The sequence below is a fragment of the Amblyomma mixtum genome, chromosome 5, assembly GCF_055824585.1.
Source record: "Amblyomma mixtum isolate Tamu chromosome 5, ASM5582458v1, whole genome shotgun sequence".
NCBI lineage: Eukaryota > Metazoa > Arthropoda > Arachnida > Ixodida > Ixodidae > Amblyomma > Amblyomma mixtum.
In genome coordinates this window covers 184,945,458-184,972,851 of record NC_143016.1, presented here as the reverse complement: position 1 = coordinate 184,972,851, position 27,394 = coordinate 184,945,458, and the positions used below count along the sequence as shown (strand labels likewise).

The window sequence follows — 27,394 nt, the reverse complement described above, 5'->3', positions numbered from 1 at the left end:
GGTGTGTTAGCCCTCCATCTTTATCGCTTTTTGCCTCCGAGTACAATTTTCTAGATTCTGCTATCAGGTAACCGTTCTTTTATTTTTGTGATTTTGGGCTGCCTGCCTGTTTCTGCGTTCCGAGATGGTTGCCTTTGTTCACCTTCTCATCCTTGTCACCCTTCTTTCCTCCTGAGACTTCACCTTATGCTTCCTGTGCTTCCTGTCTTCAATAAAATTTCAGTTGTCAGTATAGCGCTTGTGTCCCGTCCTCGTTCCATTCTCGTGGTGTGCATGGTTTGTGCTCTTTTTTCTCTAATTCAAACATGCTACTAAAACAGACCACCTGCAAAGTCCCAATGCCGAAATGCAGAGTACAAAGGATGTCGCACTGTCGGCTACAGGTTTCTTTTTTTTTTTTACCAGGGGGCCAGTTAGTGTATTTCTGTCTTCATCAAAAGCCTGGTTTATTTCTTTCTTCATCAAAATATGGCGGCTGCAGCCAAAAATATCAAACCATGCTTAGCAGCAAAACGCAACAGCCACTGAGTAGCAAAGAAGGTAACAATTGGCTTTCACCTTCGACGTTGTATTGCGTCGGCCAGGAACATAAGATTTGGCATCAACGTTCAGCCTGACTCCGCATCCGCTGCGCCACTGCCGGACTTTGTGTACCCTTTACGGAGGCGGAGAAAGTTTTGCCTCAGGTAGCCACACCGATGCTGCAGCACGGGCACTGCATTAAACATAGGAAAAGAACATATTTACTTATTACAAACAAAACGCTGCACATAATGTTTCTAAAAAATGCGTTCGTCTGAAGAAACCTCACTACTGCCACATTATGCTGATCTCATTTCTACAGCCCAACATGAGGTTTATGAAAATTTGTGCGCACTGCCGTAGAAGTGAGCTATGAACGTTCACTTCAGCCTACCAGCTAGAGTTCGGCAGGGTAGCATCAAAAACAAAGAGGGTCACTTCATCGCTGATTAAAGACAAAGCCATAGCAAGACACTCGTGCCATAGAGTGTAACCCACTCCCATAGACACACTTGCACGTGTTGGTTACAGTTCGACTCCCAAGCGAAGGCTGGCGCAAGTTGCGACTAGCAATTCTGTGCTACAACTCACGCAGATTTCAACGCAATCAGTCAAGCACGTGTGCGCTAATTCCGGGGCCCACAATCTTTGCCCTAGAAATCGCCGCTTCACGGAGTGTGACAGCGAAACACCGGGAAAACGCTTCGACATGCCCCTTGTCCTATCGCATAAAAGCACCGTTGTCGACAAGTCGCTCGATGCTACGCAGGCTTTGCGGGCTGCAAGAATGCAGAAGAACGAAACGGGCAGCGCACCGCCGTCAATATTGTCAACGCTCACCCAACGCCATAATCGCACTTTTCTATAGTCGGATACAACTTGAGAAGGCAGCGGCTTTTCCCCGTCAAAGGACCCCCCTCGAGCCAATGGCGTCGGCCGATGCTCAACTGTAAAAGAAAACGCAAAGATGAAAACTGGCAGTCGAGCTCAATTTGTCTCAAGAAATGCAAAATTGTGAAAAACCTCTTGCACCTAGAGAAATATCTTTCGAGATACTTTGAGATCTGATGCTAGTGAGCATATTTGAGCATTTAGAAGTACGTGTATAGATTAGTTTATTAGCCACGCATGTTTGAAAAGCATAAAAAACAGAATAATGTAATCTGCAATACCTTTTGGGATATGCATTGCACTGCGGCAACTTTTTGTACAGTTTGAGACCGTCTAATCGCTCTTCCATTCTGAAAATTTCATCCATCTGCCTTGTTTAGTTTAAAAGTTATTCCTGATCAAAGTTAGCGTTTTTTAGAAATAGTTAAAAACGGAATGCAATACTGTTCAGGTAACCAGCACGTGGTAGTTCTGAGATTTTGCGTGAAGAAACTTAATACTTCGCTCTACGCGGCTAAGCATCGCCTTTACTCTACGGCTTTTGGGGAATGCGCAATGTCTAGTTGATTTTAGCTAACTTTTTTGTTCTCCTTATGAAGGGTACAAGCTCTTGAAACGTTCCCCGGCTTCGTTTTTCTGGCAAATATACTCTTAAAATGTCGGTCTTTCATTCTTTTAATCAACTTGCAACAATTGCCAACAAAAAAGTCCACAGAATACAAGCAATAATAGCAATAACGCAGCGACATGCGATAAATGTAGTAAGTAGCGCCATCTACACATATGCACGTGTACTAAATAATCAGAGTTCAAAAAACAACCAGCGTGGCGCTGCTAAACATTTACAATCACGAGGTGTTCACGAGAGGGAACGATATCTCTACGATGTTTCCACGTTTCCCTCGATTTTTCCCTATGTAGTGTGTGTCGAACTTCCAAGCAGATTTCCGCCATATTGCTTTGCTGGATTGTTTTGTAGCGTAAAGCTAGTAAAGCCACACTACGCGGGTCAGAGCAGAGTTTAGCGCGAGTGTGCGCCGCCTTTTATGCGCATTCGCGAGAACCGCGTGATGTCACGAGAGGCGCAGGTCCGCAGGTGCGTCGCCTCCTCGCCACAACCAGTGCGAGCTCCTCGCTGCCGGCGCCGCCGGCGTGCGCTCCTCTCCGACGGGTTACCTCGTGTTTACGACAGTTGCGCCGCGCGCTACTGCGCATGCGTGAGGAGGGTGCGCGGAGAGGTTACGGTCGCGCTCAACATGTAAGCTCTGGTAAGCTAAGGAGAGTCGAGCCGCTGCCAAACAGCGCAGAAGACTGGAAAATGTAAATTCTTCCGATCCCGAGGTTGTCGCCTGGCAGTTCGCCGTCGAGCAGCCAAGGCGAAACGTGCGGCCGAAACACCGGAGCGCTTTACGCTACGTATATCCAGGCATAGCACAGCTAAGCCACTGCCAATTTTTTTCACCTGACGCTACGAAACGCATTCTGGGCGTCGTATTATTTTTCGAGGACAGCTTTGGCATTGCTAAAGCGACAGGAAAGGGAAGAGACCGGCTTTCGCTTCGTGCTGCCGTTTGTTCGTTGCTCCGGCTAGCGCTGTGGAGGGGTGGAAGCTGGAGAGCGCTGGATTCGCCTGCACTCAATGCACCAGTTCGGCAAAGTTCTGCGGCTGCGGCGGGTGTGTACCGCTAGTTCCAGCACTTTGAGCGCAGTTCGGCACTGTCTGCTTCCAAAATGGATGGTCGAGTGCAGGCCTGGTCGTCGCTAGATTTTGCGATGTCAATGAATTGCAGTCAGCTGTTTACAGCCTACATCAGCGACAGCCAACAACTCGTATCTCGTATCTCATGAAGAAATGTGCAAACAGCACATCACAATAACATGTTGCCATGAACCAGCCTCGATCCTTTTCTTTGGAGAACTCGAGCAGCGTTCTAGCTTGCCGACGAGTGAAAGTTATTGAGTCTCCGCCATTTATCACAACCCGCAAACCATCATCTGCTTCCATGGCGGCTGCTGCTGCACTATTTCAGCACTAACCATGGAGCAGGTGCAGTTTTCCTGAACTAGACTCGCACTTCTTTCAAACGAATGCCGTGTTCAGAGGGCGCCATGTTCCACCGCTGAAATGAATCCATGTGGTATATAAGTCGGGTACAACTCAAGAACGAAATAGCACATGCCCATCAAAGGAGACCGCCCAGCCAAGCGCGTCGACCGAACAGCTTTCTGTTCGGTCTCCACAGGTGCGCCGCGACAGCACCGGTGGAGACTGAAGCCGCCAAGACCGTCTGTTGCCGAATATGACCCCACCTGTAACATTCAGCGCTTTTGCGCAAAAGACGCTCTCGCGCGGACATATGCGAAAGGTGAGCACCCCAGCCCTCCCCCCCCCCTCCCCCTTTAGTGGCCAGTGCAGCTGAGACAATAAACGGGGGCACCACACCTACTAGTACCCTCGCCTTTCTCCCTGTCTTTTCCCCTGCTCCAGCTAAGGTGCTCCTAGAGACGATGGCAGATGCCGGGGCAGCAAAATCTTTTCCTTTCTTTTTCCGTCATTATTCTTTTAGCCTTATCCCGAACAAAGGACATTCACCCTCGGCGACACGGGGACAAAGCGCCGACTCCTTCGCTCTCTTTCGCAGGCTTGGCTGCATGCACAGCAACACAAATCGACGTGATTGGCTGGAGAGCTCCCTCTGAGTTGCGTGTGCCGCTTCGTTCTTTAGTTGTAACGGACTATAGTGCTTAGAAGGCCCCTTTTTTGGGAACTGGCACAAAGGACCGCCCCCTCCCCTTGCTGCGCGCCCCTCCTGCAGGCGGGGTAGACTAGCGCCGCCGGAAAAGTAATTCTCGGAAAATTATTACAAGCACGTTATAAGCGGTGTTTACATGACGGGTTGAGTTGAGGATTTGAGCTGAAAACCGGTTACTGGGTTCAAGTAAACACCTAACAGTCGGGCCCGGGAGTCGAGGGAGCGAGTCCAGTCAACTCCGCTGCAGGGGGTGGGTTGACTCACTCGACCCCAACAGCAGATAGCACGTAAACCGGTCGGAGTCGGGTTAGTGGAAGGGGAGGTGATAAATGCGAACCTGTTATTCGCTTGCGCCGTGGCGCCTCCGTGGCAGCCGTGCATGCCGCAATCTTCCAGGCTGACACTGCCCTTTCCCGCTGCGCCGCTCGACGCTTGGTGCCGCTGCTATTGAACAGGTCGCGACTCGCTAAAATCGAGTTCATGTAAACATGCAGTCAAGTTGGGCTGACCTTGCTCAACTCGATCTCCTGGCTCGACGCGCCGATGTCGGGTTCATGTAAACGAGGCTATAGTTGCCTGACAATAGACGGTGTGAAAATAGCAGCTGTTCCTTCAGTTTCCAGGCACGCGCGCGTGGACACGCACGCATACACACACACATGCGCGGGCGCACTTTTTCAATCTTTGATCCAACCAAATCGAGGCAAATCGACGCAAGGCAAGAAAGATATACATTTCAGCACGCGATGGAAAATTCTGGAGGGAATAAGCAACCTAATGATGCGAACTGGATGCAAGAAAGACGTACGTCTAAAATGAATAAGTGCATGCAGTTGAGGGTCCAAACGAGAGAGGGGAGGGGGTCGCCCTAAGTGCCTACAGAACTATGGCTTTGTAGCCGACCCCTTTTTTTTGGCAGCGTTCCTGCACACCTCGCCCCCCCCCCCCCTTTCTTCTTCGTACAATGTCTATAAAAAAGTCTCGAGTCCGCCTCATGAATGGTATGCATCTGTATACTGCATTTTTGTGAACCTTGGCAAAATTCCGTCCAAGTTGTTCGGAATTGGTTGCAGGGTGCCGCCGCATGTACAACGAATATTTGCTTCTGAGGTAAACACATTCCGACACCCTGCGGTGCTAACCCTCTCAAAAGCAATTTCACGTCTCTTGCGCAATGTCGATTCATCTCAAGGGTAAACAGAAATTGACAACTGCCCACTTCTCTCTGCCTTTTTCTTTACCAACCAGTTTATAAGGTTGGACAGGCATCCGCTGAGCGTTGACTAAATTGTTTAGCTGTGTTTGTTATAGTTTTCTTGTCATAGATGCAATATCATTTGATAAAAACATATATTTTTTTCAGTGCTAGAGCTTGCAGGTTACACTCTAGACCAGGAGTGTTCCGACTACTACTAATATTACTATGCATCAACAGTGACGAAGTGATTGCACGCGCAAAAGACGAGGGCAGAAGGAAGGACACAAGAAAGCCACCGATTTCAATTATACGGTTCATTGAAGAAAAAAAACGCTAGAAATATATACATGGGACATAAACATAATTAATTTTCTTTATTTCACACCTTCCTTATTTTTGGCGTCCGCTTCCTCTTTTCGCTTACTTACTAATTTGCGCTGTGCAATTATGTCGACAATTAACACTAACACTCCCAAGTTTCCACTGTATCGACGTTGTGCCTTTTGCGATGCGGGATGGGCACCATTATTTTTTTCTTTTTCTTTGCTCCCACTAATATATGTCACGACATTGAAAACAGTAAAGTCTGTAGTCGAGTAAAACTCAAGATCTAAACTGCACATTCCCTCAAAGAAAGCCCTCCAGATAGTAACATCGACGGTACAGCTTTCTGTGGCTACTCAGCCAAGGCTAAAGAAGAGAGGGAAGGAAACGGTCCTCTGTTCCCGTGCTGGGCATCCTTATCCCGAACAAGGATCACCCCACCTCTGACGCCGTTTGGACAAAGACGGTACCCTCTTTGCCCCGGCTCTCCAACTTTTTCCCTGCACCCTTCCGGAACCATAGACGGAATAAAGGAAGCCCCACTCTCTGGCTTTGGCAAGGGACAGGCAGAGAAAGAAGCATGCGGAACCACCCCAGCCAACACCTCCCCCCATGCACTACGGGGACTAGCAGCGGGGTTTGCCACGGTTCGTTTGTAATCCTCTGAAGGCAGGAGCAGCAGCAAAATAAAAGCCTTCGCGCAGCACGGGTCAAGAAAGGACCCGACACATATCTCGATATCTCAACCAAAACCACTCTCGGGTCGCTGGAGGCAAGACGGGTAGACACTTTCTCAGTGATGGATCAGTGTCGTAGCCTGGTGGCAGAATATTAGAGAGATATAGCATATCGTTACCGTGTTTACGTTACCGTTTACCGGGCTCGGTTACCGTTTACCGGGCTCAGCTGGCGACATCTGCTCATGCGCGCCCATTACCGGGCCGGTAACACTTTACGGAAACTCTTTAGCGTTGCGGAGAGAGTTAGCGTTCGCTTGTAAAAAAACATGGCGGCGCCCTGCTCGCCCGCTTCGGAATAAATGCGTGTCACCGATGGATTCTTTGATGCGACAGCTCACTCAAATGGTAGCGGTTCGCTTTTATTTCGCATACTCTCACCCATACGTCGAGGTTTAAGTGACAACTAGCCCATGTTGTTGAGATAATTCTGTGATTTTCGAGCACTTAAGCCTAACTATCCGCGTCGCAAATTTTCCTTCCTCCAAGCGCGTAGCCAAGGAAGCAACAACACTGTAGCTTTTATACCAGCTTTAACATTTTTCTCTCTATTTTCATAGTTTTCTTCCTGGAAAAACAAAAATATTCTGGTAATGCTTGTCATATTCACCACTAAATTCAGAAAAAAAAAGTTTTTCCAGTCCAGAGTTCAAGTGCTTTGACTTACTGTCATCAGATGGCGCCACTATGTTTACATCCAAGTCGTGCATCCAAACATCCAAAGAAGCTACGCTGCGCGCGGCAAACAGGTGTTGTAGCTGCGTCTTTTAACGCAGTAAGCGCAGCGTACACAAGCTTAGTGCGTTCTGTGTAGTAAACTTGTCTACTGGTCAGGGTACTTTTGAAGCCACTGAGCCGGCCGTTAGCAGAGAAAAAGATGATTAAAGAGCATGTAGCAGCTCACTGCAAAGAAATGCTTTCAATGCATGCGTATTTCTGTTTGTAATTAATGCTGGGGCGTCTACCATCATCATCATTCGTTTTCGCCTTACGGTAACTTGTTACGGGAGAGATCGGAGAGACGGTATGCTAAAACGTCTTCTAGCGTGCGCAGCGCTAACCGGAAACTCCGGCGTCCGGTAACACGGTAAACAGTTACGTAAACACGGTAACGATATGCTATTCGCAAGATAGCGGCAGTGGAACCGCCACCTTAAAGGGGCCCTGTACCATAATCTGAGTGCATTGTTTTGCTTCCTTGTTGTAATTGTTGAGTTATGGCGACGCTATTACCACCGGTCATAAGACTCATATTTCTCTATTTAATATTTTAAGTTGCTCGAGAATCAAAATCATGGCACTGACGGCGTCGGCACACAGCGGTGGTCTTTTGCATTTTTGCGGCGGATATGACTTCAGCTGGCGATCGATTATGATTGGATGAACAACTAATAACAAGCTAATTGTGTTCGTGAGCAAAAATATGTTATGTTTTGTTGTGTCCTTTTATATTAAATTGAAAAAAAAACTAGCATCTTTTCTTACGCAAAAGCATTTCAAAGCTTGTTAGAACAAAAAGCCCCACCAGAGGCGCTGGCCATTACTTTGCAGCAAAGAACTTCGTGGCCTCCTGCTGCGCCGCTCTGCCCAAGCTCCGCCCACAACCGCACTTCGCCGCCGTGCAGCAGTGTCTGAGCGCTGCTTGGCTTGGTATACAAATATCGCAAGGAAAGACAAGATCGCCTTGTTATCAGAAAGACTGCCAGCTATACTCGAGCAGCGACAAAGCATGCCTGCTTATGTTGTGAGCTTACGGCAACGGCACCGCTCGCGGGCGCTCCGGGCGACGAGCTCTGCTGCTGCCTGGCTGCCGTGGTCGTCGCTAGGCCTATAGCTCGTTTCGCGTCGAAGCCGCTGCGGCCAGCGCTTCGGAAGGCGCCTGCGCTATAATAAAAGGCCTACTCTTCACACCGTTTTTCTGTCAACAGCATTATCTCGGTGGTCTTTTGCATTTTTGCGGCGGATATGACTTCAGCTGGCGGGCGATTATGATTGGATGAACAACTAATAACAAGCTAATTGTGTTCGTGAGCAAAAATATGTTATGTTTTGTTGTGTCCTTTTATATTAAATTGAAAAAAAAACTTGCATCTTTTCTTGCGCAAAAGCATTTCAAAGCTTGTTAGAAAAAAAAGCCCCACCAGAGGCGCTGGCTATTACTTTGCATCAAAGAACTTCGTGGCCTCCTGCTACAGTGAACTAGTACTCCTGCTGCGCCGCTCTGCCGCCCAAGCTCCGCCCACAACCGGTGTGGCACTTCGCCGCCGTGCAGCAGTGACTGAGCGCTGCTTGGCTTGGTATACAAATATCGCAAGGAAAGACAAGATCGCCTTGTTATCAGAAAGACTGCCAGCTATACTCGAGCAGCGACAAAGCATGCCTGCTTATGTTGCGAGCTTACGGCAACGGCACCGCTCGCGGGCGCTCTGGGCGACGAGCCCTGCTGCTGCCTGGCTGTCGTGGTCGTCGCTAGGCCTATAGCTCGTTTCGCGTCGAAGTCGCAGCGGCCGGCTCTTCGGAAGGCGCCTGCGCTGTAATAAAAGGCCTACTCTTCACACCGCTTTTCTGTCAACAGCATTATCTCGCAATAAAATAATAGCGTGGTCAATTTCCGCTACGCCCTCAGCAGCGGAGCTAGCGGGCGCCAGTCGAGCCGGACCCGGTCGGGTCAGAGGCAGCTGCGAGGCGGTTCTCGCAACAAATTCGCTCGTGCCACAGTTGTCCCTTTTACCAGCAACTCGGTATTGGCCACTGACCCAGAAAAATGATATATTTCTCGTTTTCCTATCCCAGGCTTTATTACTTACGTCAAGAACACTCTTTAGCTCGTTTTTATGACGCCGGCAGACGGCATCCAGTCTGCCGGCGTCCTGGCCGGCCGGCAGGCTCGGCTTACTTCACGTTCGCACAAGAAAATACAAAAACAGCCATGCTACCTGAAAGGATGCTTTCTAGATTCGAACAACGACAGCATGCTTGTACTAGAGTGGAGCTTTCGGCTCCTTCGCTCCGTCTCAGTCTAGCGCCCATGTGCTTATAACCATGGAAACGACGCCGTCAGCGTCAGCGGAAACGTGTTACAGCGACCAGGAAACCATGAGAAGCTATCTTCCGGGACGTTGTGGTGACGTGCTCGTGCACGCTGTTTCGATTGGTCTCGCCGCGTGTCGTCATTGGGTGAGTGAAACGGCAAAGAGAAGACCGGGAAAATTTGAGTCGAGGGCAATTTTTTGTTTGCTTGTGTTTTGAAAATTCATTCCTTAATAACTCCCGTTCTAGAGCACCGATTCCAGTCATTCTTTTTGATTCGGTATCTGCGTGTCATGAAGAAATCATCTAAAGCATGTGAAAAAAGCGTTGCTGGGCCCCTTTAAGTTTTATCCGACTATAGACGAGGGAAAGCATTTGACTGCCGCGAGTTTGTCCGCAGATAGAAAGTAAAAGCACTTGCCACTTTGATTCAGTGCACTTGCGATTTCGAGCCAGGCGTCGTTTTGGAGCTGCTTGTCACGGTATGTTTTCAGTCGCTGGTCGTACAGAACCGGCCTCTGCCGCACTTCTTCATGAGCAGCTCATCGGATAATACAGCAGAAGGGCGTTCCACATTGATCGTGATGAAGCTGCGGACAGACCACGACACAACACGAGCGACCCGAGACAACGTACTGTCGGAGAAGCGCTGGTCAGAGCTTCGAATGGTGCGTCGATTTTCGCGCGAAATTTGGGCAGGCCGGAAGCCTCGTGACCGGAAAATGAAAGCCGAAACTGACGTACGCATTGGCCTAGCAGTAACAGTTGCATCTGTGCTTGTCGTAAAAGTTGCGGGTCCACCAACATTTACGTCCACGCTGACAGCAGACTTTACGTACTTTACGCTCAATGCAACACTCGTCTGAACAGACTAATTGCGTTTTTTACGTTTACGCTTACGATCCTTACCAACGATCAGCGCGTAGCGCACGTAGTCTGAACGCGGCTTCGCTGCTGCTGCCGTTGTGCTGCGACCACGGTGGCTGCGACTGAGACCACCATCCCTTCTTCCCTCCCGCTTCTTTTTTCCCCCCGTCTTTCTTTTCTCACCGCGATCGCAAACGTCGGTGGCGGGCGGCAACGCCTCTTCTCCCCCCCCTTCCAGTTCCGTTTTTTTATGCTTTCAGTTTTTATTGTATTTTTATTTTTGTATTTATTTTTTCAGCCGTTCTTCTCTCCCGCATCGTTTGCTTGTTTTGGTTCATGTGTTCGACACCTGTGCAGATGAAGAGAAGCAAGAACCCTGTATCTTCAGTCTTGAAAAAGGGCAGGCTCTGTCCGAAACGTCCACTAGCAATAATTGTCGGGCCACTTAGCCTCAACATTCGTGCAAATTTACTGGGCCAATCGTTTGCCGCAGAATGTTCTGGATGGTGTCATTCGTATCAGCGTTTCGTTCAGCAGAAACGTGCTAATAGAGTCTAGCTCCAGCAGAGATTCTAAACGGCGACTTATGATAGGTGTGTTAACGCGCGATATTCGAACGTTGCCTGAGTGTTGGCTCAATATTTTTTCGCACTGCAGATTCGCTGAAAAATATGAGCCCTCGTATGCCGTATAGGCCTGCACATGTTTTATGCATTCACCGAGTTGTGATTTTTAATCATCTGTGAACAGTATTTTGACAGCACGGATTCACGCCAATGAGGTGCGCGTACGTTTAAGAGCGCACGGAGCACCCCATGTTCATTTCTGGCGTTACACACACATTAGGGTCCCATGAGATAAAATGGGCGTGCCGCGAGGCATCCTGGAAGCGTCTGCCTTTGTTGTTTCTTGCTGAAGAGCAAAAACATGCTTGATGTTACAGACGGGACACGAGAAGAGAAGCACAACGTCTACGTTCAGCGCTGTTAAAGGGTCCCAGAAAGCGGTATCTGAGGTTGGCTAAAAAATACTTGCATTATGTAGAGCATAAGCCACTGAACGTTCATGCCGCGTACAATACATCAAAAGCGAGTAGATAATTTATAATACATTTTCAAAAACTACCGCTCCCGAGCCTTGCGGCGACCAGCGGCGGTGAATTTCCGCCCGAATCCGTACTCATTACGTCACTTTAGTACTCTTTACATCACGAGCGCAGGGCTATCATTGGTTCGCGGTGCGAACGAGAAATCACACATTTAACAAACTAAAAGCTCTAGATACCTCTCATTCTTACCCTTTTCGGAAACATTTCGCATTTCAGCAAGAAGAGTTGTCGTTTATATGCATGTTTACGCGGTTATTGTGCGTTGGGGGTAAGAAATTAGTACTGCACTTCCTGTTTACTATGTTGTCGTCTGCTCGTACCGCTTGTGTCACTCCGCCGGCGCCGCCGTCGAACCGAATCGAAAATCGAGGTGCGATTTGGAGTCACCGCACTACTGATTTCTGTCGTGACCTCCGTCGCATGCGCAATCAAAATGGATCGGCCGTGCTGTCTCGTTGGTTGCAAAGCCAGGGTTCGGCAAATGTTGCCCTTCGGCACTGTCTGCCGAAAGATGGAAGCGAGCGAGCTGTCGTCGTCTTCAGGATTCAACGCCGGATTTCTGAACGGCGTGTCCTTATAAACTTGGCCGACGCGCCGCACCGATCGTCGCTTGCGAACTGCCACCTACTGCAAGCAGGGACACAGCGGTGAGCATCGCTGCGCCACTCTACCCAAGCTCCGCCCACAACCGGTGTCATACTTCGCCGCCGGGCAGCAGTGCCTGAGCGCTGTTTGGGATGCTGTACAAATATCACAAGAAAAGACAAGATCGCCTTGTTATCAGAAACACTGCTCGAGCAGGGACAAAGCATGCCTGCTTATGTTGCGAGCTTTCGACAGCGGCACCGCTCGCGGGCGCTCCGGGCGACGAGATCTGCTTGGCGCTTCGGAAGTCGCCTGAGCTATAATAAAAGGCTTATACCCGTGCCACACGCGCACAAGAAATGGCAGTAAATGCTTAAGGCCTTAAGTTTGTTAATGCCATTATTTTCGGAGTTGGTGCTACACGTCCACTTTTAATGCCATTATCGAAAGTGACGATGACGATAACGCTTGCAAGGTAGTCAAAAGTTTCATCTTAATATAAACATTCCTAATGAGCAGAATATATCGGGAATGATGTTCAAATGTAATGTAAAAACGATTTTCAAGAAAATACGGCTGTTCCTGCTTTACAAGTCGAAAAAGTAGCCATAAACTCGCATGTCAAGTCGAGAGTACCAGTCAATAAGGCTGGTTAAAATGGCGCTCTTCGCATCGAAAATGCGGTTTAGGTGCCTCATCTGGCTGAAAGTTAGGAATGAACCATTTTATAGTGGGCTAGGCAGTTGTAACTGACAAAGCTGCATGCTTTTCTGCGTGTGGAATGGGAACGAGAGTACACATTGCACAGGCGAATGAGTTGTGGCGAACTCAGTAGGTCGCGAATGGCAGTAAGGCTAATGCCATTAAATTTATGCGTGTGGCACCGCACGAATGCCATTAAAACTTAAGGCAGTAAGCACTTAATGGCATTAAATCTGTCCGTGTGGCACGGGTATTACTCTAAATATCGCTTTACAGTCAACAGCATCATCTCCCAATAAAAAAATAGTATGGTCATTTTCCGCGACGCCTTCAGTAGCGAAGCGATCAGCGATCCTCAAAAATGACACAATTTTTCACATTTCTTATCCCAGGGTTTATTATTTACGTCAAGAACGCATTTTATCTCGTTTTTATGACGCCGGCAGACGGGATCCAGGCTGGCCGGCCGGCCGGCATGCTTGGCCTACCTCACGTTGCCACAAGAAAATACAAAGCAGCCATGACACCAGAGAGGATGCTTCCAAGACTCGAGCAGCGACAATATGTCTGTGCAAAAGTGGATCTTTCGGCAACGACACCGCCTGCGGCAACGCCGCGCGACGAACTGCGCGCTGGTCCCAGGCTGCCCTAGTCGTCGCTAGGCCTAGCTGGTTTCGCATTGAAGCCCGCAGCTGACGGCGCTTCGGAAGTCGCCTGCGCTATAATAAAAGGCCTACTATTCACATCGCTTTACAGCGAACTCGTCCCATAATAAAATATATGTTCGATTTCCACGACGCCTTCAGCAACGGAGCTAGCAGACGTCAGGCGAACCGCACCAAGTAGCAGCAGCGGCAGAGTTTCGTGAGACGTACCCGCTTTCTGCTAACCCAGTGTTACCATACTATAGTGTTGCCAGACTTGCGCGACTCCCAGTGTTGCCAGGCTATAAGGTTGCCAGATTGTGAACTAAAACCCAGTGTGGCCAGACTATTTGTTCCCTCTCCCTTTTACATTCTCCTCCGCCTACAGCTACGCTGTCGCGCCGGAACAGCCCAGCTCGATAGAGCAGCCTTGCCCGGAGTGGCCGCCGCCTGTTCGCCAAGCGAAAGAGCACGTCCGCGGCGGTTACGAAATTGTTTTTTTAGTGACTTGTCGAGCAGACGGGTACCACAGACGAAATCTGCCGATGCGTGACCCCAGTGAGCGTATTAGAAGAGAGAAACGCGTGATTTTTTTTAAATAAGCGTGCTATGCTCAAATTCACTTGTTGACTAGACAGGTACAACAGACGAAATCTGCCGAAGCGTGGCCCCAGAGAGAGTATTAAGACGAGAGAAACGCGTGATTTTGTTGAAATAAGCGTGCTATGCTCAAATTCACTTGTCGAGCAGACGGGTACGACAGACGAAATCTGCCGCTGCGTGGCCCCAGTGAGCGTATTAAGACGAGAGAAACGCGTGATTTTGTTGAAATAAGCGTGCTATGCTCGAATTCACTTGTCGAGCAGACGGGTACAACAGACGAAATCTGCCGAAGCGTGGCCCCAGTGAGCGTATTAAGACGAGAGAAACGCGTGATTTTGTTGAAATAAGCGTGCTATGCTCGAATTCACTTGTCGAGCAGACGGGTACCACAGACGAAATCTGCCGATGCGTGACCCCAGTGAGCGTATTAGACGAGAGAAACGCGTGATTTTTTTTAAATAAGCGTGCTATGCTCAAATTCACTTGTTGACCAGACAGGTACAACAGACGAAATCTGCCGAAGCGTGGCCCCAGAGAGAGTATTAAGACGAGAGAAACGCGTGATTTTTTTTAAATAAGCGTGCTATGCTCAAATTCACTTGTCGAGCAGACGGGTACGACAGACGAAATCTGCCGCTGCGTGGCCCCAGAGAGAGTATTAAGACGAGAGAAACGCGTGATTTTGTTGAAATAAGCGTGCTATGCTCAAATTCACTTGTCGAGCAGACGGGTACGACAGACGAAATCTGCCGCTGCGTGGCCCCAGTGAGCGTATTAAGACGAGAGAAACGCGTGATTTTGTTGAAATAAGCGTGCTATGCTCGAATTCACTTGTCGAGCAGACGGGTACCACAGACGAAATCTGCCGATGCGTGACCCCAGTGAGCGTATTAGACGAGAGAAACGCGTGATTTTTTTTAAATAAGCGTGCTATGCTCAAATTCACTTGTTGACCACACGGGTACAACAGACGAAATCTGCCGAAGCGTGGCCCCAGTGAGCGTATTAAGATGAGAGAAACGCGTGATTTTGTTGAAATAAGCGTGCTATGCTCAAATTCACTTGTTGACCAGACAGGTACAACAGACGAAATCTGCCGAAGCGTGGCCCCAGTGAGCGTATTAAGACGAGAGAAGCGCGTGATTTTGTTGGAATAAGCGTGCTATGCTCAAATTCACTTGTCGAGCAGACGGGTACGACAGACGAAATCTGCCGATGCGTAGCCCCAGTGAGCGTATTAAGACGAGAGAAACGCGTGATTTTGTTGAAATAAGCGTGCTATGCTCAAATTCAATTGTCGACCAGACGGGTACAACAGACGAAATCTGCCGAAGCGTGGCCCCATTGAGCGTATTAAGATGAGAGAAACGCGTGATTTTGTTGAAATAAGCGTGCTATGCTCAAATTCACTTGTTGACCAGACAGGTACAACAGACGAAATCTGCCGAAGCGTGGCCCCAGTGGGCGTATTAAGACGAGAGAAGCGCGTGATTTTGTTGGAATAAGCGTGCTATGCTCAAATTCACTTGTCGAGCAGACGGGTACGACAGACGAAATCTGCCGATGCGTGGCCCCAGTGAGCGTATTAAGACGAGAGAAACGCGTGATTTTGTTGAAATAACCGTGCTGTGCTCAAATTCACTTGTCGACCAGACGGGTACAAAAGACGAAATCTGCCGAAGCGTGGCCCCAGTGAGCGTATTAAGATGAGAGAAAAGCGTGATTTTTTTTAAATAAGCGTGCTATGCTCAAATTCACTTGTCGAGCAGACGGGTACGACAGACGAAATCTGCCGATGCGTGGCCCCAGTGAGCGTATTAAGACGAGAGAAACGCGTGATTTTGTTGAAATAAGCGTGCTGTGCTCAAATTCACTTGTCGACCAGACGGGTACAAGAGACGAAATCTGCCGAAGCGTGGCCCCAGTGAGCGTATTAAGACGAGAGAAACGCCTGATTTTGTTGAAATAAGCGTGCTATGCTCAAATTCACTTGTCGAGCAGACGGGTACGACAGACGAAATCTGCCGATGCGTGGCCCCAGTGAGCGTATTAAGACAAGAGAAACGCGTGATTTTGTTGAAATATGCGTGCTATGCTCAAATTCACTTGTCAAGCAGACGGGTACAACAGACGAAATCTGCCGATGCGTGGCCCCAGCGGGCATATTAAGACGAGAGAAACGCGTGATTTTGTTGAAAGAAGCGTGCTATGCTCAAATTCACGCAATTCACAGGCCTGTCAAGATTATTAAAAATTTTTGTGTTTTGTTTACCACGTAGCAGCCATTCATTGCCAGTACTGTTAAACTGCGTGTGAAAATTTGATGCACTTGAGCAGCTTCGCAGTTTGTTGGTGATGGTTTTGTGATGCAGTTGTCTTTTAAGTGGTCAACGTTGAGGTCAGCTGGGAGAATATAATGAAAAGCAAGAAAATGTGCTTCAATATCAGTAGAAATAACTACTTCAAGCATACAAGCGTTAAGAAGATGGAATGCAGTTAATGAAATGTGCGAAAAGTAATTTTTTATATATCAGAAGACGTGGAGTCGCGGACGCCATCTTCGGTCGCACAGGCTTGCTTTCGCAGTGTAGGCGGAACCCGGCTGCCAGTAAAGGCCGATTCACACGATGGACTGTTGGCCCTCTTGAAGTATTTTTTTTCCAGACAAGCAAGACGCATACACAAGAGGGAACCACACAGTACAAGGGCTGGACTAACAAGTCTGAATGGTGGACCTGTTGATATGCCCTCGGACCAGGCGTCACTTGACGTCCAATTTTTGGTCCGCCTCATTCATTCCTGACGAACAATGCCAGTAAACTGGCATGGGGTATGGCTGTCACTAAAGCCTCGTATACATGGAGCCCGACGTTGCGGGTCGGGTCGGGGTGCTCCAGATGTCGGGCTGATCAGCCCGACCCCACTGCGTTTACATGAATTTGTTTTCTGTCGGGCAGAGATCGTCGCTACCCCTATCGTTGAGCAAGCAAACCACACGCATGCTAGAGGAGGAGGAACGCCCACACGTAAAGTTCCCTTTCCCGACTGCTGCTCTTTTCGGTCGGTTGTTCGCTAGTTCACGTGCGCGCTCTCTTCGAGGCCGGCGGCGGCTCGCTTTGATTTGCAATGAGTGGCTCCGCTGCCCGAAAAAAATATCTCCGAGTTCCTGCACAGCGCCAGCCAGACCGGAGAGGAGGCAAGAGAGGGTCGGGCAGAGTCACCCCCCCCCCCCCCCCCCTGCAGTCGGGCAGGCCCAGCTGGGGCCAGGAGAGGAGCTTGCTCCTCTTCACTGTCCTCCTTGCTCATATTCACCCTCAGTTTGGGCGGGAGGCACTTTCTTGGGAAACTTGTACCCCGCCAGCAGTGGGGTGAGGGTGCAAACCAAAGTTTGATAGTGTTGTCTCCCTTCTTGTTCTTTGTGTTCTGTCAAAGTGTGGCAGTCTTTCCCTCTCTCCATCTCAAGGTATGAGTAATCGACGCCACCGTATTTAAGCGAGCCGGTTGTGCGAGTTAACCCGAGAGTTTCGTTGTCCGCTGTCTCAGTACGCTATTTTCTGCCTATAACATGGCTACCGCTGGAGTGCGTGTGGACCCGGACATCATCAGTTTTGCGGTCATGCTGAACGACGAAAAGGCCCTGGACGAATTTTGCCGGGACTACGGGCTGCTCCCAGCAGCACCAACAGCCCCGTCATCGGACCCGCAGCGCCGTGGAAGACTCCTGAGAAGTCAACACTTTTGGGGGATCTGCGGAGACCCCGGTAAGCCAACCTGCACGGCTCTGTGGTAACACGGATGCGCAAGTGTCCGAAGGGTCCTCGGCCCACCTTCCGCTGCGGCGCCTGCCGGAAAGAGCTCTCCCAAGAAAACGGGGAAGCTGTCCTTCAGGGCCGTCAGGCCACGGCCAGCTTCTTCGCTTTCAGGGATGCCGCCGACCGACCCATGTGAAGATGTCGCGGCGTGAGGTCCTTTGGCTGATGTACGCCACAGCCAAAGGAATGAACGCCACGGTAGCTTCCGAGTGGACCCAGGGGCGGTTTAAGCTCGGAACGGAGGCCCGCACGGATTGGACCAACTTCATTCGTGAAGTTGTGGCCAAGGACCTGCTACAGAGGCCACGCATGGGTGGCCCCGGAGAGGAAGTTCAGGTCGACGAGTCGCTGTTCCGCGGTCGCCGAAAGGCGAACCGGGGTCGTCTGCTGGCTGGGGACGGCGTGCCAGGCCGTTTCAACGGCAATTACGGCGGCGTAGAAGATAGAGGGCCCTGGGTCGTCGGCCTCTATTGGGTATCCACGGGAGAGACCCGACTTTTTGAAGTTGAGAAGCGGGACGGCGACACCCTGAAAGCCATCATCAGGGACAATGTGCTGCCGACAACCAAGGTAGTCACGGACGAGTGGCGGGGCTACAACAACCTGGAGGCTCTACAGGACGCGGCCGGTGATATGGACCTGCAACACAACACAGTGTGCCACCAGGACAACTTCGTCGACCCGGCCACCGGTGCGCACACTCAGAATATCGAGCAAGCGTGGCAGAAAGCCAAGCGCGTGCTGGCGCGCACCGGTGGAACAAGCCGCGCCCTGCTTCAGTCCCACCTGAACTGGCTCTGGTGGGCCAGCATAAACGGCCGGACAAAGTGCCAGGACCCCTTCCTGCGACTCGTCGAGGCCGTTGCCCGCCAGTACCCCCAGGCTTGAACAACAGGACCGCCACAAACGGCCCTTATCAGGGCCAACCAATTGCTGATTTGGCAGAAATCGCTTTTGCTTCCCAAAGGACCGCTGTTCCCTCTCTTCTCGCTGATCAATACCTCATTAAAGTTATGAAGTGCTTAGAATTGGGACATCCCGAAAGTATTATTTTACCATCTTGCCTCGTTAACGAGGACACTTAGGTAACCAAGCAGTTGCGCGGATAAGGCGAGTCGTCCACAATAACGATTCGAAAAACAAATGTAAAAAAAAACAGTAAAGCTAGTTTTTAGTGTCTACATATTCGAATACTAGTGGACATTGAGAGAAAGAAATTAACAAGATTCTTTGGACCTCACAATATTATTATCCTAGTTGCAGCTAGCTTTAAAGAATGCGTTGCAGTTTGAATCGCCAACTGGGCTATCGCACGCGTGAAAGCCTGTTATGGCGTGACCATGTGAGGCCACCGTTTTCGCCGATCTGCAGAAGAATGGCTACACACGTGGCTTTATTCAATGCGCTGGTCGCCGTCAGGGGGAACAGCCAACAACTAAATGCGCGCGCGTTGTGCTTCCATACATGAGGGGAACCAGCGAGGCACTAGCACGCATTCTGGGAAAACATGGAATTTACGTGGATCACAAACCTGTTTCGACAATAAGCCGCTTCTTAAGACGACCGAAAGATCGCGTCCCCAGAAAAAAACAACCGAGTGACGTTTAGAAAATTCCATGCTCCAAGTGCCAGGCTTCATACGTCGCCAAAACAAAACACCTCCATCAAAGAATAAGGCAACACGAAAATGACGTCCGGCTAATGAATTCGGAATTCATACCCCATCGCCGAACATTGCGAGCGCGCCGACCACAGAATAGCCTTCGGAGAGGTGAGCGTCTTGGCCGTGGAGCCTTAAGCCAGAGCTAAAGCCAGAACTCGCTTTAATCGAATTCACAGACAGTATTAAACAATATATTGATAATGGGTTGTTTGCCGGTGCTGTTTTCTTAGATTTCACCAAAGCATTTGACACAATTAACCACACTATACTTGTAGAGGGCTAGCATGCGCCATGTGTGTTTATTCCCCCCTCCCCCCTCCTTTCTTCGCGGCTAAGGGAGGTAAGCTTCGCCGTTGAGCGGGCCCCAAAGAGGTCTGTGGATGCGCGCGGTCTCATTAGGAGCGTCCATCCTTCTGTTCCCTGTGTCGCCGCTACAGACCCCGGAGAGCCCCCGGCGGGGGGGGCTGCGAGGAGGGCGCAAAGCGGGCAGCAGCCAGAGAGGGAGCGGCCGGCTCACCCAAGCCTCCCATTGTCCCCTTTCGGGGAAGGACGCGTGTTTCTCGCGGGGACCGCTTCGCGTCAGTGCACAAAGGGCCATAAAAATGTCAACGCCACCCTTGCATCGTACGCCGACAGCTCACCGCGGCTTGACAAACACCACTTGCGGCCGAATTTAGATTCTAACGCTTCGTCGGAGGTTCGGCAGCTTTTCTTTTGAAAAGAGAACACTGCTAGACGAAGCGGGGCCGGGCGCGTCCGGATGAATGAGGGCAGCTGGCTGGCGTCCGATATGGCCCCGAGGCTCGACAACTCGGTCTCAAGAAACGGGAGCGCGCAGAAGACACCACCGGACAGAACGAGCACAGCCACCTGCTTAATTGGGGACAGTGACAGCCACTTGAGTTATGTCGCCGCCCAGACCCCGGAGGACGGCTGGTGGGGTCGGCAGTCCATTGTGATCCGATTCGTATCGGAAAGTGGATCTGCGCACCCGGGTATTGTTTGCGACGGTCGCAGCTGGGTTGGGGCCGATAATTGCCCTAATTCCGGGAATCGTCAAGGTCACGGGTACTGGGGAGACAGACGTACCCGTGGAAGTGTTTTGACATGTTGTTTTTATGTGTTTTGCTGTGTCTCCCATAGGGGAGAGAGTTTGTATAATACGGTGGAAGTGTGAGGAGTGGCACGCCACCCAGGGAGTCAATCCGTTGGTGTGTCCATTCTCGGAATGTACTATGTTTTAGGTACGTATGTTTTAGGTACTATGCTTCGACTACACGAAAAACCCGTCACCAACATTCCCATGCCCTAACACCATATTTTGCAAAAACAAACTCGTTTAAATACTCTTACTTTCCGCGCACAATACACGATTTGAATGCACTGCCCGAACAGATTGTATCAAGTGATAATTTTGAAAATAATCTTAAAAATGAATTGTGTGCAGATTGATGTGTAATGTATTTCCTTTGAATTGTGTATTTCCTCATTTGTGTCATGTGTAAACCTTTTGCCTATGTAATAAATTATGGCGTTTGTAATTATGCCTTATCTGCCCTTCCTGCTTGGACCACATGAGGTCTGCAGTATTATGTAAAAAAAAAAGAATAAAAATGAAAATGATGCCCTTTTTACAATATGTACATTTAAGAGAGGGTTATGTGCCTTGTTACGAACCATCTTGAGACCCGAGGTGAGACAGAGGGAGATTCAACGTAGCGGCAATTTTGACGGGTCGTTTGACTTCAACTTGACCCCTCGATGACCTCAAAGAAAAGGGCGACTTTCTGGGAAGTGGCCGATGAGGCTCTTCCCACACTCGGCTCGGCGAAAACGACCTCCCCTTCGAGAAGCAGCCGACAACAGGGAAAAAAGGGTGTCCCTCGTCTTAAAAAAAAACACGGAACGAATCAGAGGAAGCCTGCGCAGCTGCGGCTGTGACGTCAACATGCCACACCTGTGTTCGATGAACGCGAGCGGCTGACACAATGCTATAGGAATGCGGACTTAGCATCTTCCTCGACAGTTCCCACGTGCGGGCTCTCAACAGGTGTCTTGGCCAGCTGCATCTGTGACGTCAACCTGCCACACCTGTCTTTGATGGACGCGAGCGGCCAACTGAGTGCACACGTTTCTCTCGTCTTAATACGCTCACTGGGGCCACGCATCGGCAGATTTCGTCTGTCGTACCCGTCTGCTCGACAAGTGAATTTGAGCATAGCACGCTTATTTCAACAAAATCACGCGTTTCTCTCGTCTTAATACGCTCACTGGGGCCACGCATCGGCAGATTTCGTCTGTCGTACCCGTCTGCTCGACAAGTGAATTTGAGCATAGCACGCTTATTTCAACAAAATCACGCGTTTCTCTCGTCTTAATACGCTCACTGGGGCCACGCATCGGCAGATTTCGTCTGTCGTACCCGTCTGCTCGAAGAGTGAATTTGAGCATAGCACGCTTATTTCAACAAAATCACGCGTTTCTCTCGTCTTAATACGCTCACTGGGGCCACGCAGCGGCAGATTTCGTCTGTCGTACCCGTCTGCTCGACAAGTGAATTTGAGCACAGCACGCTTATTTCAACAAAATCACGCGTTTCTCTCGTCTTAATACTCTCTCTGGGGCCACGCATCGGCAGATTTCGTCTGTGGTACCCGTCTGCTCGACAAGTGAATTTGAGCACAGCACGCTTATTTCAACAAAATCACGCGTTTCTCTCGTCTTAATACGCTCACTGGGGCCACGCAGCGGCAGATTTCGTCTGTGGTACCCGTCTGCTCGACAAGTGAATTTGAGCACAGCACGCTTATTTCAACAAAATCACGCGTTTCTCTCGTCTTAATACCCTCACTGGGGCCACGCAGCGGCAGATTTCGTCTGTGGTACCCGTCTGCTCGACAAGTGAATTTGAGCACAGCACGCTTATTTCAACAAAATCACGCGTTTCTCTCGTCTTAATACGCTCACTGGGGCCACGCAGCGGCAGATTTCGTCTGTCGTACCCGTCTGCTCGACAAGTGAATTTGAGCACAGCACGCTTATTTCAACAAAATCACGCGTTTCTCTCGTCTTAATACGCTCACTGGGGCCACGCATCGGCAGATTTCGTCTGTGGTACCCGTCTGCTCGACAAGTGAATTTGAGCACAGCACGCTTATTTCAACAAAATCACGCGTTTCTCTCGTCTTAATACGCTCACTGGGGCCACGCAGCGGCAGATTTCGTCTGTCGTACCCATCTGCTCGACAAGTGAATTTGAGCACAGCACGCTTATTTCAACAAAATCACGCGTTTCTCTCGTCTTAATACGCTCACTGGGGCCACGCAGCGGCAGATTTCGTCTGTGGTACCCGTCTGCTCGACAAGTGAATTTGAGCATAGCACGCTTATTTCAACAAAATGACGCGTTTCTCTCGTCTTAATACGCTCACTGGGGCCACGCAGCGGCAGATTTCGTCTGTCGTACCCGTCTGCTCGACAAGTGAATTTGAGCACAGCACGCTTATTTAAACAAAATCACGCGTTTCTCTCGTCTTAATACGCTCACTGGGGCCACGCAGCGGCAGATTTCGTCTGTCGTACCCATCTGCTCGACAAGTGAATTTGAGCACAGCACGCTTATTTCAACAAAATCACGCGTTTCTCTCGTCTTAATACGCTCACTGGGGCCACGCAGCGGCAGATTTCGTCTGTGGTACCCGTCTGCTCGACAAGTGAATTTGAGCACAGCACGCTTATTTCAACAAAATCACGCGTTTCTCTCGTCTTAATACGCTCACTGGGGCCACGCAGCGGCAGATTTCGTCTGTCGTACCCGTCTGCTCGACAAGTGAATTTGAGCACAGCACGCTTATTTCAACAAAATCACGCGTTTCTCTCGTCTTAATACGCTCACTGGGGCCACGCATCGGCAGATTTCGTCTGTGGTACCCGTCTGCTCGACAAGTGAATTTGAGCACAGCACGCTTATTTCAACAAAATCACGCGTTTCTCTCGTCTTAATACGCTCACTGGGGCCACGCAGCGGCAGATTTCGTCTGTCGTACCCGTCTGCTCGACAAGTGAATTTGAGCACAGCACGCTTATTTCAACAAAATCACGCGTTTCTCTCGTCTTAATACGCTCACTGGGGCCACGCATCGGTAGATTTCGTCTGTCGTACCCGTCTGCTCGACAAGTGAATTTGAGCATAGCACGCTTATTTCAACAAAATCACGCGTTTCTCTCGTCTTAATACGCTCACTGGGGCCACGCATCGGCAGATTTCGTCTGTCGTACCCGTCTGCTCGAAGAGTGAATTTGAGCATAGCACGCTTATTTCAACAAAATCACGCGTTTCTCTCGTCTTAATACGCTCACTGGGGCCACGCAGCGGCAGATTTCGTCTGTCGTACCCGTCTGCTCGACAAGTGAATTTGAGCACAGCACGCTTATTTCAACAAAATCACGCGTTTCTCTCGTCTTAATACTCTCTCTGGGGCCACGCATCGGCAGATTTCGTCTGTGGTACCCGTCTGCTCGACAAGTGAATTTGAGCACAGCACGTTTATTTCAACAAAATCACGCGTTTATCTCGTCTTAATACGCTCACTGGGGCCACGCAGCGGCAGATTTCGTCTGTGGTACCCGTCTGCTCGACAAGTGAATTTGAGCACAGCACGCTTATTTCAACAAAATCACGCGTTTCTCTCGTCTTAATACGCTCACTGGGGCCACGCAGCGGCAGATTTCGTCTGTCGTACCCGTCTGCTCGACAAGTGAATTTGAGCACAGCACGCTTATTTCAACAAAATCACGCGTTTCTCTCGTCTTAATACGCTCACTGGGGCCACGCATCGGCAGATTTCGTCTGTGGTACCCGTCTGCTCGACAAGTGAATTTGAGCACAGCACGCTTATTTCAACAAAATCACGCGTTTCTCTCGTCTTAATACGCTCACTGGGGCCACGCAGCGGCAGATTTCGTCTGTCGTACCCATCTGCTCGACAAGTGGATTTGAGCACAGCACGCTTATTTAAACAAAATCACGCGTTTCTCTCGTCTTAATACGCTCACTGGGGCCACGCAGCGGCAGATTTCGTCTGTCGTACCCGTCTGGTCGACAAGTGAATTTGAGCACAGCACGCTTATTTCAACAAAATGACGCGTTTCTCTCGTCTTAATACGCTCACTGGGGCCACGCAGCGGCAGATTTCGTCTGTCGTACCCGTCTGCTCGACAAGTGAATTTGAGCACAGCACGCTTATTTAAACAAAATCACGCGTTTCTCTCGTCTTAATACGCTCACTGGGGCCACGCAGGGGCAGATTTCGTCTGTCGTACCCATCTGCTCGACAAGTGAATTTGAGCACAGCACGCTTATTTCAACAAAATCACGCGTTTCTCTCGTCTTAATACGCTCACTGGGGCCACGCAGCGGCAGATTTCGTCTGTGGTACCCGTCTGCTCGACAAGTGAATTTGAGCACAGCACGCTTATTTCAACAAAATCACGCGTTTCTCTCGTCTTAATACGCTCACTGGGGCCACGCAGCGGCAGATTTCGTCTGTCGTACCCGTCTGCTCGACAAGTGAATTTGAGCACAGCACGCTTATTTCAACAAAATCACGCGTTTCTCTCGTCTTAATACGCTCACTGGGGCCACGCATCGGCAGATTTCGTCTGTGGTACCCGTCTGCTCGACAAGTGAATTTGAGCACAGCACGCTTATTTCAACAAAATCACGCGTTTCTCTCGTCTTAATACGCTCACTGGGGCCATGCAGCGGCAGATTTCGTCTGTCGTACCCATCTGCTCGACAAGTGAATTTGAGCGTAGCACGCTTATTTCAACAAAATCACGCGTTTCTCTCGTCTTAATACGCTCACTGGGGCCACGCAGCGGCAGATTTCGTCTGTCGTACCCGTCTGCTCGACAAGTGAATTTGAGCACAGCACGCTTATTTCAACAAAATCACGCGTTTCTCTCGTCTTAATACGCTCACTGGGGCCACGCATCGGCAGATTTCGTCTTTTGTACCCATCTGCTCGGCAAGTGAATTTGAGCATAGCACACTTATTTCAACAAAATCACGCGTTTCTCTCGTCTTAATACGCTCACTGGGGCCACGCATCGGCAGATTTCGTCTGTGGTACCCGTCTGCTCGACAAGTGAATTTGAGCACAGCACGCTTATTTCAACAAAATCACGCGTTTCTCTCGTCTTAATACGCTCACTGGGGCCACGCAGCGGCAGATTTCGTCTGTCGTACCCGTCTGCTCGACAAGTGAATTCGAGCATAGCACGCTTATTTCAACAAAATCACGCGTTTCTCTCGTCTTAATACGCTCACTGGGGCCACGCATCGGCAGATTTCGTCTGTCGTACCCGTCTGCTCGACAAATGAATTCGAGCATAGCACGCTTATTTCAACAAAATCACGCGTTTCTCTCGTCTTAATACGCTCACTGGGGCCACGCAGCGGCAGATTTCGTCTGTCGTACCCATCTGCTCGACAAGTGAATTTGAGCATAGCACGCTTATTTCAACAAAATCACGCGTTTCTCTCGTCTTAATACGCTCACTGGGGCCACGCAGCGGCAGATTTCGTCTGTCGTACCCGTCTGCTCGACAAGTGAATTCGAGCATAGCACGCTCATTTCAACAAAATCACGCGTTTCTCTCGTCTTAATACGCTCACTGGGGCCACGCAGCGGCAGATTTCGTCTGTCGTACCCGTCTGCTCGACAAGTGAATTCGAGCATAGCACGCTTATTTCAACAAAATCACGCGTTTCTCTCGTCTTAATACGCTCACTGGGGCCACGCATCGGCAGATTTCGTCTGTCGTACCCGTCTGCTCGACAAGTGAATTCGAGCACGCTTATTTAAACAAAATCACGCGTTTCTCTCGTCTTAATACGCTCACTGGGGCCACGCAGCGGCAGATTTCGTCTGTCGTACCCGTCTGCTCGACAAGTGAATTCGAGCATAGCACGCTTATTTCAACAAAATCACGCGTTTCTCTCGTCTTAATACGCTCACTGGGGCCACGCATCGGCAGATTTCGTCTGTCGTACCCGTCTGCTCGACAAGTGAATTCGAGCATAGCACGCTTATTTCAACAAAATCACGCGTTTCTCTCGTCTTAATACGCTCACTGGGGCCACGCAGCGGCAGATTTCGTCTGTCGTACCCGTTTGCTCGACAAGTGAATTTGAGCACAGCACGCTTATTTCAACAAAATCACGCGTTTCTCTCGTCTTAATACTCTCTCTGGGGCCACGCATCGGCAGATTTCGTCTGTGGTACCCGTCTGCTCGACAAGTGAATTTGAGCACAGCACGCTTATTTCAACAAAATCACGCGTTTCTCTCGTCTTAATACGCTCACTGGGGCCACGCAGCGGCAGATTTCGTCTGTGGTACCCGTCTGCTCGACAAATCACTAAAAAAACAATTTCGTAACCGCCGCGGACGTGCGCTTTCGCTTGGCGAACAAGCGGCGGCCACTCCGGGCAAGGCTGCTCTTACGAGCTGGGCTGTTCCGGCGCGACAGTGTAGCTGTAGGCGGAGGAGAATGTAAAAGGGAGACGGAACAAATAGTCTGGCCACACTGGGTTTTAGTTCACAATCTGGTAGGGGTGTGCGAATATCAAATTTTTCGAATACGAATCGAATACGAATACTTGGTTCCGAATATCGAATCGAATATCGAATAATCAAGGACAGACGCATTTAACCACTACAAAACATTATTTGAGCACCCAAGAGCATCACAATTCAACTAACCGTGATGAAATGAACACAAAATATGTGTGGCTACACAAAAAGTATCAAAATCTCGAACATTATTCTTAGAAGAGTGGAAATATTAGAGAAGATGGCTAGTACACAGCATTGAATAAAGCTAGCTTGCCATAAGCACAAAATCGCGTTGCTGGGATGAACATAAAAGGTTGTCGTGAAGGAAAACCGG

At 49.8% G+C, this 27,394-nt stretch overlaps 1 protein-coding gene across 1 annotated transcript; it reads left to right on the top strand.

Annotated features, from left to right (window-relative positions):
• Nucleotides 1–17,991: 17,991 nt before the first annotated feature.
• Nucleotides 17,992–18,664, top strand: LOC149345098 (uncharacterized). The gene has a single exon (XM_089542724.1). It carries the CDS (start codon nucleotides 18,086–18,088, stop codon nucleotides 18,662–18,664), a length of 579 nt encoding a protein of 192 aa, XP_089398850.1. The 5' UTR covers nucleotides 17,992–18,085.
• Nucleotides 18,665–27,394: the final 8,730 nt, after the last annotated feature.

Bases quoted from the DNA above. Each gene is read 5' to 3' on its own strand.
- LOC149345098 (XM_089542724.1), top strand. From the start codon at position 18,086: ATGGGTGGCCCCGGAGAGGAAGTTCAGGTCGACGAGTCGCTGTTCCGC.